A 16,714-nucleotide genomic window follows, 5' to 3' on the forward strand; every position below is an offset into this window, starting at 1 on the left:
GAATTAGGTGATGGGGACATGCTTTGAAGATTACGGCACTGACGAACCGGGAAGGGACCTGCTCTGCCGAAGTCGTCTTCATGCAGCGCCTTTTCTGATTTCCTTATATTTCAGCACTTCATTGAACTACTTGTTGGCCTGTTTGCTATTTCTGTTCTTTCTTTTCTGTTCCCAATTCCCCGAATTAGGTGATGGCGATTCACTTGGAAGTGGCTGTACTGAATTTACACCAACTGACTGGTACAAGATCGAAGGCTCATCTTCGGATATGCTGCCATGGATATTACGGCCCTGGATGAGGACCCACTCCACTGAAGTCATCTTCCTGCAGCACTTCATTCAATTGACTCTTATATTATCTCATCTATTATTGCATAGCATCATTGTATGTGTCAAATATTGCCCAGTTGGCATCCATTGCAGCCTGGTCCTCCTGGAAGGGGGATTCCCCCATCTGTGGTCCCTTCTCAAGGTTTCTCACTTTTCCCCTAATGAGGTTTTGTGAGTTTTTCCTTTCCCTCCTGGGGGTTAAGATTGGGGATGTCGATTGTGGCTATGTAAAGCCCTTTGAGACTGTCTGTGATTAAGGGCTATACAAATAAAATTGACTTGACTTGACTTAATAAGGACGCGACGAGAGGAGGAGCGCTTGCTTTTTCGTCAGCACGCCCCGCACGGGTGGTGCTGCTTTATCACTCTCTATCTGTGCCCGCCCGCCGGCATGTCGATAGAAAAATAATATTCCTTCAAACATTACTTTCATCTTCTTAACGTTTTGTAGTGAATTTAACAGGTTCACCACTTTTTTCAAATACACCAATGGAAAACGGGTCTTAATTGAGGAAACATACAAAGAGCATCTCACAAACACCTTATGATGAGCAATGTAATTTGATCATGTTTTTTGTCACTGCCTGGACGTCGGGTTCACTGGCCTGGTGGCAGTGGCTTGTAAACACTGTCACTGAGTGGGAACGGATCTCAAGGTGGGTCAAACTAACCCAAGCAGTGGATCGGTCAGTTTTTTAAATTTATTAATTTTTTAATTTTATGTATTTATTTATTATTTAATACAAGGACTTCGGCTCACTACCAGTGGGCGGGACCAAAGAATTTGGGTTTCCTTTGAGCTAGGAGGCAGTCAAAGGCAGTCCAATCCCCTGCAACATAAAGCGCCTAGCTCTGGGGACATGGAATGTCATTTCTCTGGTAGGGAATGAACCCGAGCTGGTGTGTGACTAGACCAGTGGTTCTCAATTATTTCCTGTCATGCCCCCCCTACCAAGAAGAAAACAATTCGCACCCCCCCCCCACCACAATTTTTTTTACATTTCGTACTAATGTAGATGTTCTTTGCATTTTAATGTTAGATTGTCAATAAAATATCTTACCTTGACAAAGCTAAATTGATAAAAAAAATATATCATTTTGAGAACGACTATTGTGAGGATCTCGAAACTCAGTACTCTGTGGTGCTAATATTGATGAGATGATAAATATTTACTATACGTTTTTGTTTTTTAACTTTAAGAAATCAAACAGTTATTAATACGTACATAATATAGAAAAGACAAAAAGAGCAAGGGGGATTTTAAACAAAAATTCTTCATAAAGCAACAGTTTTAATAATATACGTTTTTTTTTGTTTACAATACGTTTGACGTCGAACCTCTTTGTTGTGATGACGTCAGCCACTTCCGTGGTCCAGCCTGAGAGCATCTACTAAATTGCTCACGTAGACGTCGTCTTATTTTGTTTCGATAACTAATGGTTGCAATGCAACATTTCTGTTCATAGCTGCTGGCTCTCCGCCCAAACGCGGTTCGAGTCAGACTTCTGTTAAAAGTCGAGCGTCCATCGAAGCAATTCATTTTAGCGATTAGCGCGCTTAGCGCCTCCTTGCTTGCCTCCTCATTTAGAACGCTACTTGTTTGCAGTGTTGTTTATTTGCCATCACGTTGCTTGTTGCTGCTGCTGTGCGCGGACTTACATATAGTTCCAATGAAGTCCGTTGTGCTGCGGCGCAAGATAGCTTGGCGCGGGGCATTTAAGGAGCGGCGAAAGAAATCACTTCACTTTTTTTTTAATCAGTGCTGCGTGACAGCGCGACCCTTTTTTTTTTTAATCAGTACTGCGTGACAGGGCGACACTTTTTTAAAACCAGTACTGCGTGAACTAGGGGCACAAACAGCTTTGACGAGCTCAAACTGGCGTTGTCTGAGATCGCCTTTTTCTGTCCCAAAACCATGCAAAAAAACATGTCCCCCAGGGTCCCACACGCCCCCCCTCAGCATCGCACCGCGCCCCCCCACTATTTGAGAATCAGACAGAGTCGGACTCGGCTCCAGACACAGTGTGTGCTCTGGTATCAGTCCTCTCAAGGGGTTTTGGACTCTGTTCCACTCTGGAGTTCCCCAATGTGATATTTCCAGGGCAGGTGTGGGTTTATTCCCCCTGGGTTGGTGCTTGTAAATTGGCGTTCATCCCAGTGGACGAGAGTGAAGCCTCCCTCCGCCTTCAGTTCGGGGGCGGGTCCTGAATGTTGTTTGTGCTGATCCACAAAATTTTTAATCATTGGACTTCTGTGACTGTCATGTCATGTTCAATGATCAATTTTGTGGTTATCGTATTTGCGACTGCATGTTTTGGACACTCGGGTGAAGAGAGGGACGGATCTTTCAACTGATCAACACCTGGTGGTGCGTTGACGATTGTGGGAGACGTCAGTCCAACCTGGCAAACCCGAATCTATTGTGAGGGTTTGCTGGGAACTTCTGACAGAATCCCCTGTCAGAAAGAGCTTCAACTCCCACCTACAGCAGAACTTTGAACATGTCCTGGAGGAATCGGGGGACATTGAGTCAGAGTGGACCATGATTCATGGGTCAATTGTTGAAGCATCCAATCTGAGCTGTGGTCGTGGTAGATGTCATTTCAGCAATTCCCAAACCCGCTGTTGGACCTCAGTGGAGCGGGATGCCGACAAGCTGGAGAAGGTGTCTTTCTGAGTGTATCCTGTGGGTGTCTGTAGACAGCTGACGGGTACCAGCTGGCCAAGCGAAATGCACCTGTGGCAGTCGCCGTAGCAAAAATTCAGGCTTGGGAGAAGTTTGCCGAACTCAAACAAAATGCTTCCAGGAATTCTGGTCCTTGTCGATAGACCGGTCGATCTATAATCTTACCCTCAGCTATGGTCACCAGATGTGGGTCGTGATCGAAAGAATGTGATCCTGGATATAAGCGGCCAAAATAAGTTTCCTCCACATATCCCTTTTAGATAGGGTGAGAAGCTTGGTCATCCAGGAGGGACTCAGAGACGATCTGCTCCTCCTCTAACTTGAGAGGCGCCAGATGAGGAGCCTCGGGCAGTTGTTTAGGATTTCTCCGGGACGCCTCCTTGGTGAGGCATCCCGTACTTGTCTCACTGGCAGGGGGCCCGAGGAATTTCTCTGCTAACACCTTTGAATCCCCCGAAAGAGTTTGAAGAAGTAGCTGGGAAGAGGGAAGTCTGGGCTTCCCCGTTAAAGATGTTGCCACCATGAACCATCCCAGGATAAGTGGTAGAAAATGGATGAATGGATGGATTAATAGTTTAAACCACAAACATTATTGACTGAAATTTTCCATTTTATTGGATTTTTTTTATCTACCCAGTAATGTAACATTGACATTAAAAACTTATTTTTCTATGGAGTCCAGAACAAGCGGTAAGGAAAGGCAGCTTAATTTATGAAGCACATTTCATTCGCAAGGCACAATGTGCTTCACACAAGCAAAGACACATCACAAACGCATTTACAAACACCACAGTGAATGAATTCAGATTGAAGACAGCTGTACTGTAGGGATGATTCTTATTTTCATATTTATTTCTACTGCATAGTATTTCTGTTTTTTGTGTTAACATGAGTTTCTTGATGCAAAAGGTTTGGATGCCCCTGCTGTACTATTTTGTATGGTGGGGTAGGCATAAGCTTGTTCTTCAGCTTTCATTACCATGTAGTGAATATTGTATGTAAATGTCAATGTAATCTTTTTTAAAAAACCAACATCCTTTGGTACCTGCATACTTCTTTTGAGTTATTCCTTGCCCTCCAGGGGGTTAAGATCAGGGGATGTGGATTGTGGGCATGTGAAGCCCTTTGAGACTTTGTGAGCTTAAGGGCTATACAAATGAATTTGACTTGATTTGACATACTAATCACATTGTGCAGTTTATCACTTTCAGCAGGAACATGTTTCGTAAGGCTCCTTTTACTTTGTTGGTAGCATTGTACTCCATGTTGACAGCTCTTAGACCATCATCTAGATGAGCTCAAGGTTCACATTTCAATCACATCTTCAACCATGACTTTGCCATCTTGAGTTAGGTAGATCGCTTCCTGTTGCAGCCATTTTGCTCAAGGTGAACCCACAATGCATGAAAACCTAAATTATTGTGTGTGCTGTAGCCATCTTGCGCAAGGTGTCCCCGCATTGTATTAAGAACTGATTTTTTTGTGTGTGTAAGCGTGTGTTTTGTGTGTGGGTGCAGTACCATTTTCGGCCACTAGGAGCAGCATAGAGCAAACACAGTTATACACAAAAATGTTGGTTTTTGTGCATCTTGGGGCTACCTTTGAAAATTTGACAGGACACTTCTTAGGTCATTTTATGACTAAATCAATGGTTAAATTCGTGGGGACCAGGTTTTGGCTCCCCACGCTATGATTGTGCTGTCAGATACTGGTCCTCACAATAGTGCAAAGACAAACACCCACACACACACGCACCCCCCCCCCCACACACACACCCCTTCTTGCATTTGTTACCTTCTTAAGACCACCCATAAAATGCCTACTTTCCAGGACCACCCTTTCTAGACATCACAGGAACAAATGAAAGGCATCCTTGAACTTGGAAAAAAATCTATTTTAATTGTATCACAATATAACATTAGATTTTGCCTTTTTAAGACTACCCATAAAATGCCTACCTTTTTAAGACCACCCCAAAAAAAATGCCTACCTTTTTAAGACCACCCCCCCAAAAAATGCCTACCTTTTTAAGACCACCTTTTTTAGACATCATAGGAACAAATGAGACATCCCCGAATTAATATATATATAGATAGATAGATAAATAGATATATATTTATTAACAGTGTCACAATATTACCTAAGAATATAACCTTTAAAACCCCCAAATAAATACCTACCTTTTTTGGACAACACTTCCTTGGCATCACCAGAATTAAATACATCTCTCAACTTGGGTGTGGACAATGTATTTTAACAGTACCACATTTGGCAAATGTTAAATAAACCCTGACATGAACAAGCATTTTGCTTCCTTCAACAGCAAAAGCAAACGTTTGCTGCTCAAGTTGCAAATGTTAGCCGCGCAGTGAGGGGCTTAAAGCTCAATTCTCTTTAAAGTAAGCCATATGTTGGATCTAAATTAAACTAAATTAACTATCCTATTGATGTCGACGGTATGATGACACTTACACCTGTTTTTTTAAAATAAGTTACAAAAGAGCAACCACTAAATAAAAGAATAATATAATATGAATAATAAAAATAATAAATGAAGTAAATAGATCAAATTTGAGACAAGTCTGCAGTTTCTCCTACCGACTTATTATGTCATCAAAGGATGTCATTTATTATACGTAATAAATATATACATTATACAGTGTGTGCAGCACATTATACAGCGAGAAAGTAGTGGTGACCTGTGTCTATAGCCTCTGATCAGAAACAATCCTGTTGTGGACATAGAATTTAACGGCCTTCCAGTCCCTCTCAGCAAGGGCTCCCGGGGAAGCTGCGATGCATCTCTCGCAGTCTGCTTTTCCCGGGGTCTTACCCGTGCGTATAAAGTCCATCAAAGAGTGTTCAACAGCCTTAACCTCTTCAGTTGACCACTTTCGTTTGGGTCGATTCGTACCTTGAAAAGAGAGTAAAAACACTTAAAGCACAGATACTTTGGAAATTAAAGACATTCTTGACTTTCCTCCCTGCCCAATAGGTGTAGTCTCTGTGCCTATTGTTTTCCAAGAACTTGGGTTGACCTGAATAGGTTGTCAGTGAATATAATCGGGGCTGCGACGATATTACAAAAAATATATATTTTATAATATATAAAATAAATACATCACAATACATTTATCCTTATTGATAGCTTCTTTTTGTTCTCAAACAAATCACAGCCGACACATTTGTTGTTGATGCTACCAGCAAAAGAGGATTCTGAATTAATCATTAAAAAAACAGACAAGGCATTCCATTTGGAAGGTGAGGAAAGGAAAGGAAAATTCACTTCATGTTAATTAGGTGTTGAACTGTTCACTTGTGCAGTACGATTTCATTTACATTTTTTGTTGTTGTCTTTTCCTACCACACCAGCTTTAGGCTATCATCTTATTTTTCTTCTTAAGTTCTTTTACTCAGATTAACTAGGTAACTACAAGAGGAGTTTACGTCAACTCAGGGTGATCTGCAGGTCATTGCCTGTGAATATTCTCATTCATGCAGGTCATTTTATTCTGAAGGCATTGAATCAATTGCAACTGGACTGTTCTGTTTGACTAGGTTCACATTGAAGAGAAATGCAATCCGGATTGGATGTTTTTTTTTTGCCCATATATGACCTGCATCTTGTTTTTTGTGATAGTCTGATTAAGATTTTTTTCAAATCCAACCTGGGTTGCTTTTATATGTGGTCCTATTGGATTTTTTGCAAAGCAACCACAATCTGAACAGCCGGCTCACATATGTACATCCTTGATTTTACTGATTCGCTTCACGCAGGCATAGACAACTGTTTGATTGTCCGTGAATCTGCAAAGTTGTAATGAGTCACGGTATTGGCTTTATATTTATCTTTAATTTAATTCCACTTGAAACAAAGCAAAAAGTGCACATTTGTCATAACTGTAGTCACCACATAAACGGCAATGACGTAACATTATCTTTAGGGGTGTCTCCATGAAACATCAGGAGGTTATTTTCACATCTTAACACTATTTGTAAGGCAAAGGCAATGCAATGAGTAACTATCCCTGCCGAGCAGAAGAGACTGGACGTAGTAACTTGTGTCTGGCATGAAAAGGGTAAATGAGCATTTTGTTTCCCTCTTGCTATTCAGTTACAGTGTCTAGAAACTTCTACAACAATAATTTAATTTACATGTACAAGGCACAGGAGACCTAAAAATGATAGGACATTCTTACCTCGTGATCCTCGCTTCTGTCCAAGTTGTCCACCTTTCTTATCCTGAGGTGGAGGTTCCTCTCCTGGAAAATATTCATGGGAAATAAAATCATTTACAATGCATCACTAGCCTATTGTCATATCATTAAGTGGTGAAAACAAGGCATGAGTTAATATTTTCATTCTGGTACAATTTATCCACCCATTGGGCAACACTACTTGAGTAACATTGCCCTAGCTCGTTGCAAGAGGGCTCTTTTTTGCGAGTCGCTTTTTTTTTTTTTTTAATTTTCAAGTCAAAATTCTCAATTTTCAGCTCAATATATTCATTGTTTGGTGAGCCAGTGACATAAATGTAAAAGTCAAAGCCATGTTTCACACACCTGAATGCTGTTCTTCTCCAGGTTGTTGTTTTTGTCGAAGAACTGAAGCTCCGCCTGGAAAACATTCATAGAAAATGACCTCGGAGAAAGAATGAGCCTCTGCAACTTTTGTAATTGTATGCCCATCCAGCGTCACTGTACAGAAACATTCATAAAACAAAGCAATAAAATTCATGTCGAAACACAGGACACATAAAACAAAATTCTAGCCACCAGAGCCTTGATTCTGTCCAAGCTGTTGCTTTGAAGCACCTTTTCCAGGATCCTCCCCTGGAAAATAGTAATCAGGAGCAAAATGATGTAGATAGCTTGTCTAGCCTACTGACACCTCATAGGCAGAGAAAACATGGCAGAAATTCTCAAGATATATTGGTTCCGTTTATCAGCCCATTGGGCATCACTAGATCAGGAACATTCACCACCTATCTGTTGGTGAAAGTTATACAGCAACATTACTGTTAATAGAGCTGACGGACATATTTGACTGACATATTAGTTAGCGACCATCAGGACACGTAATCAACATGCAAAATTCTTACCTGCTGAGCCTTGCTTCTGTGCAAGCCGCCTCTGTTTTGAAGCACATTTCTTCTTCTGATTAACCTGTTCCCCTCCTGGCAAACATTCAATTTGGCACTGATGTTATTTTTACATGCAAACCGACCGTCAATGAAACATAACTTTAATTTACAAAAGAAATTTCTTGTCTGGCACACAAATCAGAAGAATACCTGACATATCTGCTGCAGCACCAAGATCATCATCTTGAGATGAAGAGCTTTCTTGCATTATGTCAGTTTGGTCTTTATGGTGACAAACAAAGGCAGATTAAGTCAAATACCAGTGAATTTAAATTATAGAGGTGGAAAGGCATCTTATCCTTAGAATAATTTTCTTACCATTGGGGCAAATCACGATTTGATCCAGGCTTTTTCCCTTAAATTCTCCTAGTCTGCCCTGTTCACAGGCCATCAAGACCTTGCTTATCTTTGCCAATTGCAAAGTTCCTTCGGGGAGGCGATAAAATTTTCTGTGCACCCTGATGTCATGTCCTAGAAAGTCTGCCAAAAGATCTTGTTCAGTGTCATTGAGATTGAGTACTCTTGAAAGAGTGGCCACTTGTTTTCTCAGTTTAGTGGAAGACAGAGTTGCAGGACTTTGGGCCCCACAGTTTTTAGCCAACTCCCGGATACAGTCAGACCCACGAAGTCTTGTTCCAAACCCTGGTCTAGCAAACAAATACATATTTTCACCAACACCACATGAGCTTCGCTCCTCAACAAGTAGCTCGAGAGACTGCACCATAGCAGGAGTTAAGATAATAGGCACCTTCCTGCCGCGCTTCCCACGAATTTCTACACGCTCAAAATGTTGGCAAAGCTTTTTTTCCAGTCCAGTCAGGGCGTCTCCAACATCCTCATTAAATGTTGACTTATCCCGTGTGATAAATACTTCTAAGCTCATCTTCGAGACTTCACCTTCGCGCCTTCTGTTGAAAAAGATTATCTGTGCTAATATAACTTTAACAAGATTGCTCCAATTCCTTGAGTTTTTTTCGTACAATAATTGCTGGTGATATTGTTTTTGCTTGTCCGCCATGTGCATGTGCATTTTTTTGACATCCTCTGCTAATGGTATGAGCTTCGGTTTGTTCCACTTCTTCTCCTCCAGTGTGCGGTACGCAGCAGAAGAAATCATTTCGTTCCAGGTTAGACTGTACATACGCCTAAACTCTTCGACCACCTGCCTCTTTTCGTTGTTTTGTGTTGAGAGGGCTACAGCCTCCATAATGTCTGCAACCCTCTGGATGCTTTGCCCTAGCTTTGTAGCTAGTGTGGGTTTCTCAAATGTATTGATCTGATCATCAAAGCCAGCTACTAATTTCACAGCTCGAATTACATGTTCAAAGTGTTGTGGATTAATATAATCCTCCAGTGTTTTTAGAGGGGTCACTGTCCTTCCGAAAATCACAAGTCTCCCCAGTCCTCGCATAATTTGGCGGATGTTGTCGTGCTGGGAAGCAGTTTCACGGTGCTTGTTGTACATTTTTTCTCCGACTTTCATGATGTATTTATCACCTTTAATAGCAAGGGTTATTTCATCTTGAGTCATCTTATTCACTAGGGCCCATACTTTCGTGCTCACATCTTTAGGTGCTGGTTGAGCAGAAGCACACAGTGATTGTATTCTTGTTTTCCCCGGTAATGTTCTGCGAACACTTTGTGCAAGCACGCACCGTTTCGCATGCTTCCACATAGACTTGCGCTTGAAGTACCCAAAGCATGCAAAACAATGCTGATAGTCCTTTGGATTGCTCTTGCCTTCACTTTGTTGTCTACAAGCTACCAGTGTCCCTTCTCCTTTCGTGAGTGCATCAATGTTTTGTGCTCGATTTCCCTGCTTGCGAAGGAGATCCAGCAGATTTCTCCTTTCCTTCGACTTTTTGGGATATATCACTGCATTGGCAACTTCACTTTTATCCTTATGTTTCCGTTCCAAGTGTCGTGCAATTTTTGATTGTGGTTCCCTGCAGTAAAGGCAGTAGTTTTTCTTCTGGTGGTATTTTTTAGATCCATCTACTTTTGTAACATTAGCTACAACAGGAGAATCACACTTTTTATCAGACCGTGCCTTATGATAGGATGTTTTAAATCTAGTGTAAGTCTTTTTCTTTCTTCTTTCAAACATAGAGTCATCTGTGTCGTCTTCTACTCGAGAAATTTTGATTCTCTTGTCACTCTTTTTCTGTCTTTTTTTGGTCTTCAGTCTTGATTCACCTGAATTGTCTTCTTCACTCACACTTAAGCAACTCTTATCACGCTTTTGGGGTCTTATTTTGGTCTTCACTCTTAGACTTGAATATCTCTTGTCACTCTTGCGCCTTTTTTTTGTCTTCAGTCTTCCATCATTAGAATCTTCATCTTCACTCAAACTTGAGCATCTCTTGTCGCTCTTTTTGTGTCTTTTCTTAATTTTCAATCTTGATACCCCTAAATCCTCTTTGTTGCTAGAAAACAACGTCAGATTGTCGTGCGTCCCTGTTTTTAGCTGGGGTTCATAAGAGTCTTCTTCCCTGGAATGTATTTTTTCATCTCTGCTTTGTTCTGATGATTCGTCAGAATTGGCCTCTGATGATGCTGGTACATACTCATCCCCACTGCTGTCATTGGAAAGTGACACTTCAGAGTTGTCCTCCAGCATTCCTTTGGTCAACTACAACAGGACAGAGACATAAGAATCAAAACAGATGCAACTTCACATCACAAGTCTTCCCTAAAATAGAATAATTTATTAAGCTGACAATACAAAAAGGACAATACAAAACAAAATTTGACTCCTGTGACTTCCATTTAAATCTGACAATTACAAATACAAGCATGTTCTGAAGAACATAGGAGCTATACTTACAAATACACTCTCTTCTCGTGTTAAGGGCGGAACCACTATTTCATCCTGCAACTGCCAAAATTGTAAAGGGAATTATTAGAATTTTAGTTCAAGCATTTTGAAAGTATAACAGACAATACACCAGATGTTATTATATATACATAACAGGCTATGTTACAGCTTGCGCTGTTGTGAAACTATATAAAGTTGTATTGTATAATTTAACATTATAGTATTACTATTTAAAATTAATAATAATTAAATATAAATATGTAAAAACCTTTTGGGGCTCGTTAACTTGTGGAAGAGAAGATAAACCGCAATCAATGGGGAAAAAAAATGGATGGATGGGGAGATAAAGGGCTGAACGATTTATCGTTTTGGGACCGAAATCTCAGACAACGCAATATCGAGATCGTCAAAGCTGCGGTTTGCGTCACACATTCACGAAGCAGATCACAAAAAAAAAAAAAGAAAAAAAAAAAAAAAGAAACAAAAGCCTTGTGCTGTTGTCCGAAGCCCCGAAAGTTATTTCTTTCCCCCCTGCTTGAGTGCGCAGCGCCAAGCTATCTTGCGCCGCTGGACTATGGACTTTATTTGTACTATAAGAAAGTCCGTGCACAGCAGCAGCATCAAGCTGTATAATGACAAATAAACGACCGCTCTAACACGTAGCGTTTTCTCAGAGGCGGCAAACAAAAAGCAAAGTATAGCGTTAGTTGTACAGTCGACTTTTCACAGAAGTCTGGTTAGAAACGCGTTAGGGTGGAAAGCCGGCAGCAATTAACATAAATGTTATCTTGCAATCAGTACGTATCTAGGCATAGACACAATAAGATGACGGCTATAATAGCAATATAGCAGACGCTCTGCGACCGGAACACGTAAACGGATGACTTAATCATGACGAAGAGGTCCGATGTCAAACGTATAGTAAATATTTATAATCTCATCAATAATATTTGCACCATAGAGTATTGGGTTTTGAGATCTACACAATAATAGGTCTCAAATGTATATATTTTAAGCAATTTTGCTTTGCTAAAGGGACAATGATTTCATTGACATAATCTGACATTTATGTACAAAGAAAATGTACATTAGTACAAAATGTAAAACAATTTGGGCTTTAAAAAATACATTTCAAATACACAATTACACATAAATACAAAAATACAAATTTATAAAACTATTTTTTAAAAACTTGGAAAAAACGGCCCTGCTCACGAAATCTCTGAAGTGTCTTTGCATTATTACAGTAATAGCTTTTATTGTTTTTACTGGTATAATGGCATGCTCTGTAATGTCTGTAAATGTCACTGTACATTATGCAGAAAATCGCAATCGTAATATCTGTCAGAAAAATGACAAGTTTTTCCTAAAATCATTCAGCCCCAGACAGAGAGAGAGAGAGAGAGAGAGAGATGTAAATTAATGTTACACTTGTCCATAAACAATCAGTATAAAGAGATTATTATGCAAGTTAGCAAAGAAAAAGGCTCGCTGAATATTAAGGAATGTGAGTGTGTTGCTCAGCTGGACAAATGTAAGGTTTTCCCCATGTGTTGAAATTAAATTAGATTACATTACAAAAATAAGGTTGAAAGCCAATTGAGAGCCAAAGGCAAAGTAAGTAAGTCTGTCTTTTTCTCTGTTAAAACAAAAATTAAACCAAAACAGAATAACATGAAAAAAATGTTGCCGGGGAGACCTCATTAAAAAATTTTCATGTTTTAATTTCCACTTTCCATTTTAAGATCTCAAATATAACATATCCTACCTTTACGTTCTGTTCAACATGACAGCTATCCATTACATCAGCAACTGCAACGAAATCACATGAGAGAAGAGCATTAACCAGGTTCCTAATGAGCTAACAGCAGCCATGTGCCTTTATTATAAACTTTCACCTCACCATGAAAATTATTAGAGTTAGCGCATCCGAGACAATAAAAATACATAAAGCCATGATCAGCCATGCTAAGTACACGAAACATCTTTCACTGAAGATGCACAACTACTTGGAACAAAGGTCACTCAGTAAAAGGATAAGTTTGGCTCAATTCCATCTGTTACATTATTTTATTTGTTGTAGTTTTCTGTCAGATTCTCAAGGAATATGGTTGAGGTAATTCAAACATTGGAGAAAGCCCTTGCGCGATGAAGAACCCACTTGTGGTAAAAGCCATCAATAACAAGCTTCCTGAATTTGTGAAGAAAGCAAAGCTTGTCTTTATGGTCAATCGAAAAAATAGTGTCACGTAAGTCAATCATTTTGATTATTATCTTGCATTTCTGAATGAGCAATAGGATAACCTCAAGAGACTTGAGCATCTCAAAAGCACATAAAAGCTCTGACAAGATGGATAACAAACTAACACACACAAAAAATGCTGCGACTAAATCCATAAATGATTGTGTTGTTTGTGGAGATGAGAATCACAAACACCATGACAAGATCCTACTGAAAATGTTTAAGGTCTGAAGACATGCCCAAAAAGAAGGTATTGCGAAACGGAATGATGTATGTGCCTTGAGAGGCACGTCCATGGTGGTGGGTGTAAAGACCAGTACATGTGCAAGAATAAAGACTGTATGAAAATGGGCTCTTCAGATCGCCACTACCTCCTTGGCTCCAAAAGTGAAGCTAAGAAATATGAACGAGGGAAAAGCACCGCAGGGAAAAGACAGCGGAAATAAAAGTCAAACAGAGAAACAAGAAAGATTCTGAAGTGAACGTTTTCCAGCTATAGCAGAAAGATGCAAAAAGGCTGTAAAAAGGCCTGGAATAAGGAATTCCACAATGTCAAACTTGGTGGTTCTCAAAGAAAGTGGACTGCAAGAGAGTCCAGTCCTGATGATGTTGTTGAAAGTCCTGACTAATGCAGGACAAAATAAAGTTCCTCTTACGTGCGGGTAATTGTGACACAAATCTAACACCATACTGTAGATCAGGCATAACCAAATGGCGGACCTCGGTCCGGATGCGGACTGACTGATGGTTCGGACTGGACCCATGACCAATTTATGATAAATGTACACGAACAGAATTTTGTTTCAGGCTACATTCGCAAATGTGGTCGCTTCTATTACGGTAAATGCGTCACTGATTTGAGCCAATCAAATCTTTTGTTTCTGATCCACTGCCAAATGTGCAGCAGACATGAAGAGAGTGCTTGCTCAAAAGTTAGCAAGGTCGATGCGTGTTGTTTTAAAAATGAATGGACGGAGAAATTGATGTTCATTCTGGCTTCAGCCGGTTTAAAACCAGTGTGCGTCATTTGCTCCGAAACCGTCGCACCAACACGAAGTGCCACTACGAAACAAGGCACTGCTCTTTTGCTCAAAGTTGTCTGCTGAAGTCTGAGGAGAGAGCACGCAAAAACATCGAACTTTGAGTGCAGTCTTGCGGATTTTTACATTTTCCATTTTCGTTTACAGCCAGCGGCATGCAAACGAATGTTCACTAAAAGTATCATTCATGGATTTTGGGCAAACATTAAAAAAAAAAAAAAGTTCAGTCAGGGCAGTTGCGAAGGAGTGCTAAAATGCGGCTAACAAAAATTATTTAAAGGAAAACACAAAGACCAGGTATGTGAAATAATCAACCAAATTCTAAGCCTTCCCTTTTTTTAGGCGGACAACTCTTTGATTTCAGGAAAAAAACGGGAAAAGACATTAACTCAATGCTCAGCAGTTGATTTATTTCTGCAGGAGATATTTTCCTTTTTTTTATCTGCAAGTGTCGCCCTTAAATCCTTTAACCTGGAGCCGCTTACATTTTCTTGAATGTGAAATAAACCCCTTATATTTATTTGACTGGGAAATGTGTTTAATGGTAACATTGTTAAATATTTAGTATATAAGTGTGCTCTATTTAAAATTACTCTAAATATTAAAACTATATAAAAATGTGAACATAGGCTAGACCAGTGATTCTCAAATTGTGGGGCGCGCCCATGCTGAGGGGGGCACGTGGGACCCTGAGGATGCTTTTTTTCCGCCGTGGTATGGCTGAATGATGCATTGTTTTAGGACCGAAAAAGGCGATCTCAAACAACACGAGTTTGAGCCCTTTGACTCTAATTTTTGTCTTTTCTATATTATGTACATTTTAATAACTGTGTTTGGTTTGGTAAAAAAAAAAAAAAAAAAAAAAACTAAATATTTATCATCTCATCAATATTTGCACAACAGAGTACTGTATTTTGAACTCCTCACAATAATAGTCCTAAAATTTATATTTCTTATCAATTTAGCTTTGTTAAGGGATATTGTATTGACAATCTAACATCAACATACAAAGAACATGCACATTAGTACAAAATGTAAAAAAAAAATTGGTGGGGGGGCGCGAATTGTTTTCTTCTTGGTAGGAGGGGCGTGACAGGATATAATTGAGAAGCACTGGGCTAGACAATAAGGGAAGTAGGACTTTGATTCGAACCTTTTGATTGGAAGAAATTTTAGTAGTGGGCCTCTGTGACTTTTAATTGAATACCCCTGCTGTAGATTCTGCCTACAGCACGGAGAATGCAGGGATCTGTGATTTATTCCTGATTTTGATTAATTGAACAGTTTATCAAACGCATTTTGTAGTGATATTGATTACTGGCCTATCCTGACACAAATTAGATTTACCCCACCACTAAGCCCCCACCACCCCTTCGTCCCCCAACTCACCTGCGCCGTCAAAAGTGTCACCACTGGAAAAGAAATCTGTGCCTTCCTCCTGTAAACAGTGACACAATCAAAGATCATCAGATCACAGAACTACTTTCACTTTACAGCCTCAGACATTTTAAGTGTTGCTTACCAGGAGTGTTAAACTCACTACACTTCACATATAGCATAATTTGTAGTAATATTTACTTGAAAAAAAACTTGTCAAGTTTTTCAAGTAAATATCACTCCCCAATATTTGCAGTGTATAGTTTTAACCCCTGGCTTACACAACCATTGGGCTATCATATTAATCAGTTTGGTCATTCAGTTTTAACAGACTAAAAATCAAATAATTTATTGTGTCATAAGGTGGCTTTTACCAAAATATACCGTATCTCAATGAACAATATCTAGAGCACCTACGCGAAACAGGCCTATACTAAAAAAGTACAATGACGCATGTAAAAAAAAAAAAGTAAACCGCATGACAATGGAAGGAAGATGAACTAATCATCATCATCCATCATCATCCTGTCCTCTGCTTCTTTCTCTTTCGCACTCATCGTGCATTCTACTTTACACAGACTTTAGAAGCTTCATTATAACGTGTATTTCACAAAAACAATAAACCAAATTAATGGATTCAACTGTTTTACTCGACGCTGGCGCGTGTACAGGCCGCTTATTAACAAATAACTTAGCATTAAATATGCGGCAACCATCCTGGAGAAGTTCCACCACACTGACACAAAGTTAGCTCATTTTACATTGCTCGAACTCCCGTGTGAAAATTGAAGGCAAGTAAAAAGGGAATACAAAAATAAAACACTTACCATTTCTCTTGAATGCCCGGCAGCTTGAGCCCAATGTCCTGTACTCTCGATGCTTGTGGTTAGTCGAGCGAATTTGCCGATAAGCAGGTGAGCGGTCGAAAAGGGAGTGCTTGTTTTTAACACAGCACACACCACCGTAACAGCGAACGTAGTTATCAAGAGCAAAAAAGAGAAACTGGTTAAGATTTTTCAATCCATTATGCGGCCAAGAACTCATGATAACTTATATCTCGTCATGATATGTTTTTTC

At 39.8% G+C, this 16,714-nt stretch overlaps 1 protein-coding gene across 5 annotated transcripts; it reads right to left on the reverse strand.

Moving 5' to 3' along the window:
- Positions 1 to 5,686: 5,686 nt before the first annotated feature.
- On the reverse strand, positions 5,687 to 16,665 carry LOC148314888 (uncharacterized). 5 transcript variants are annotated; one of them, XM_088287597.1, is made up of 8 exons: positions 16,465 to 16,665; positions 15,650 to 15,698; positions 8,311 to 8,382; positions 8,119 to 8,193; positions 7,793 to 7,849; positions 7,580 to 7,714; positions 7,217 to 7,279; positions 5,687 to 5,931 (listed from the first exon to the last, which is right to left on the reverse strand). In XM_088287597.1, exons 1-8 carry the CDS (start codon positions 16,465 to 16,467, stop codon positions 5,723 to 5,725), a joined length of 663 nt encoding a protein of 220 aa, XP_088143723.1. In that variant the 5' UTR covers positions 16,468 to 16,665; the 3' UTR covers positions 5,687 to 5,722. The 5 variants fall into 5 exon arrangements, with proteins under 5 accessions (XP_088143723.1, XP_088143722.1, XP_088143725.1 ...); XM_088287599.1 differs by having other exon boundaries at positions 5,761 to 5,931; positions 7,580 to 7,633; positions 7,832 to 7,849; positions 16,465 to 16,501; XM_088287596.1 differs by lacking the exons at positions 15,650 to 15,698; positions 16,465 to 16,665 and adding an exon at positions 8,479 to 10,477.
- Positions 16,666 to 16,714: the final 49 nt, after the last annotated feature.

This window comes from Idiotropiscis lumnitzeri, unplaced genomic scaffold (assembly GCF_059441095.1).
Source record: "Idiotropiscis lumnitzeri isolate Australia: NSW breed Sydney's pygmy pipehorse unplaced genomic scaffold, RoL_Ilum_1.0 HiC_scaffold_189, whole genome shotgun sequence".
NCBI classification, from domain to species: Eukaryota; Metazoa; Chordata; class Actinopteri; order Syngnathiformes; family Syngnathidae; genus Idiotropiscis; species Idiotropiscis lumnitzeri.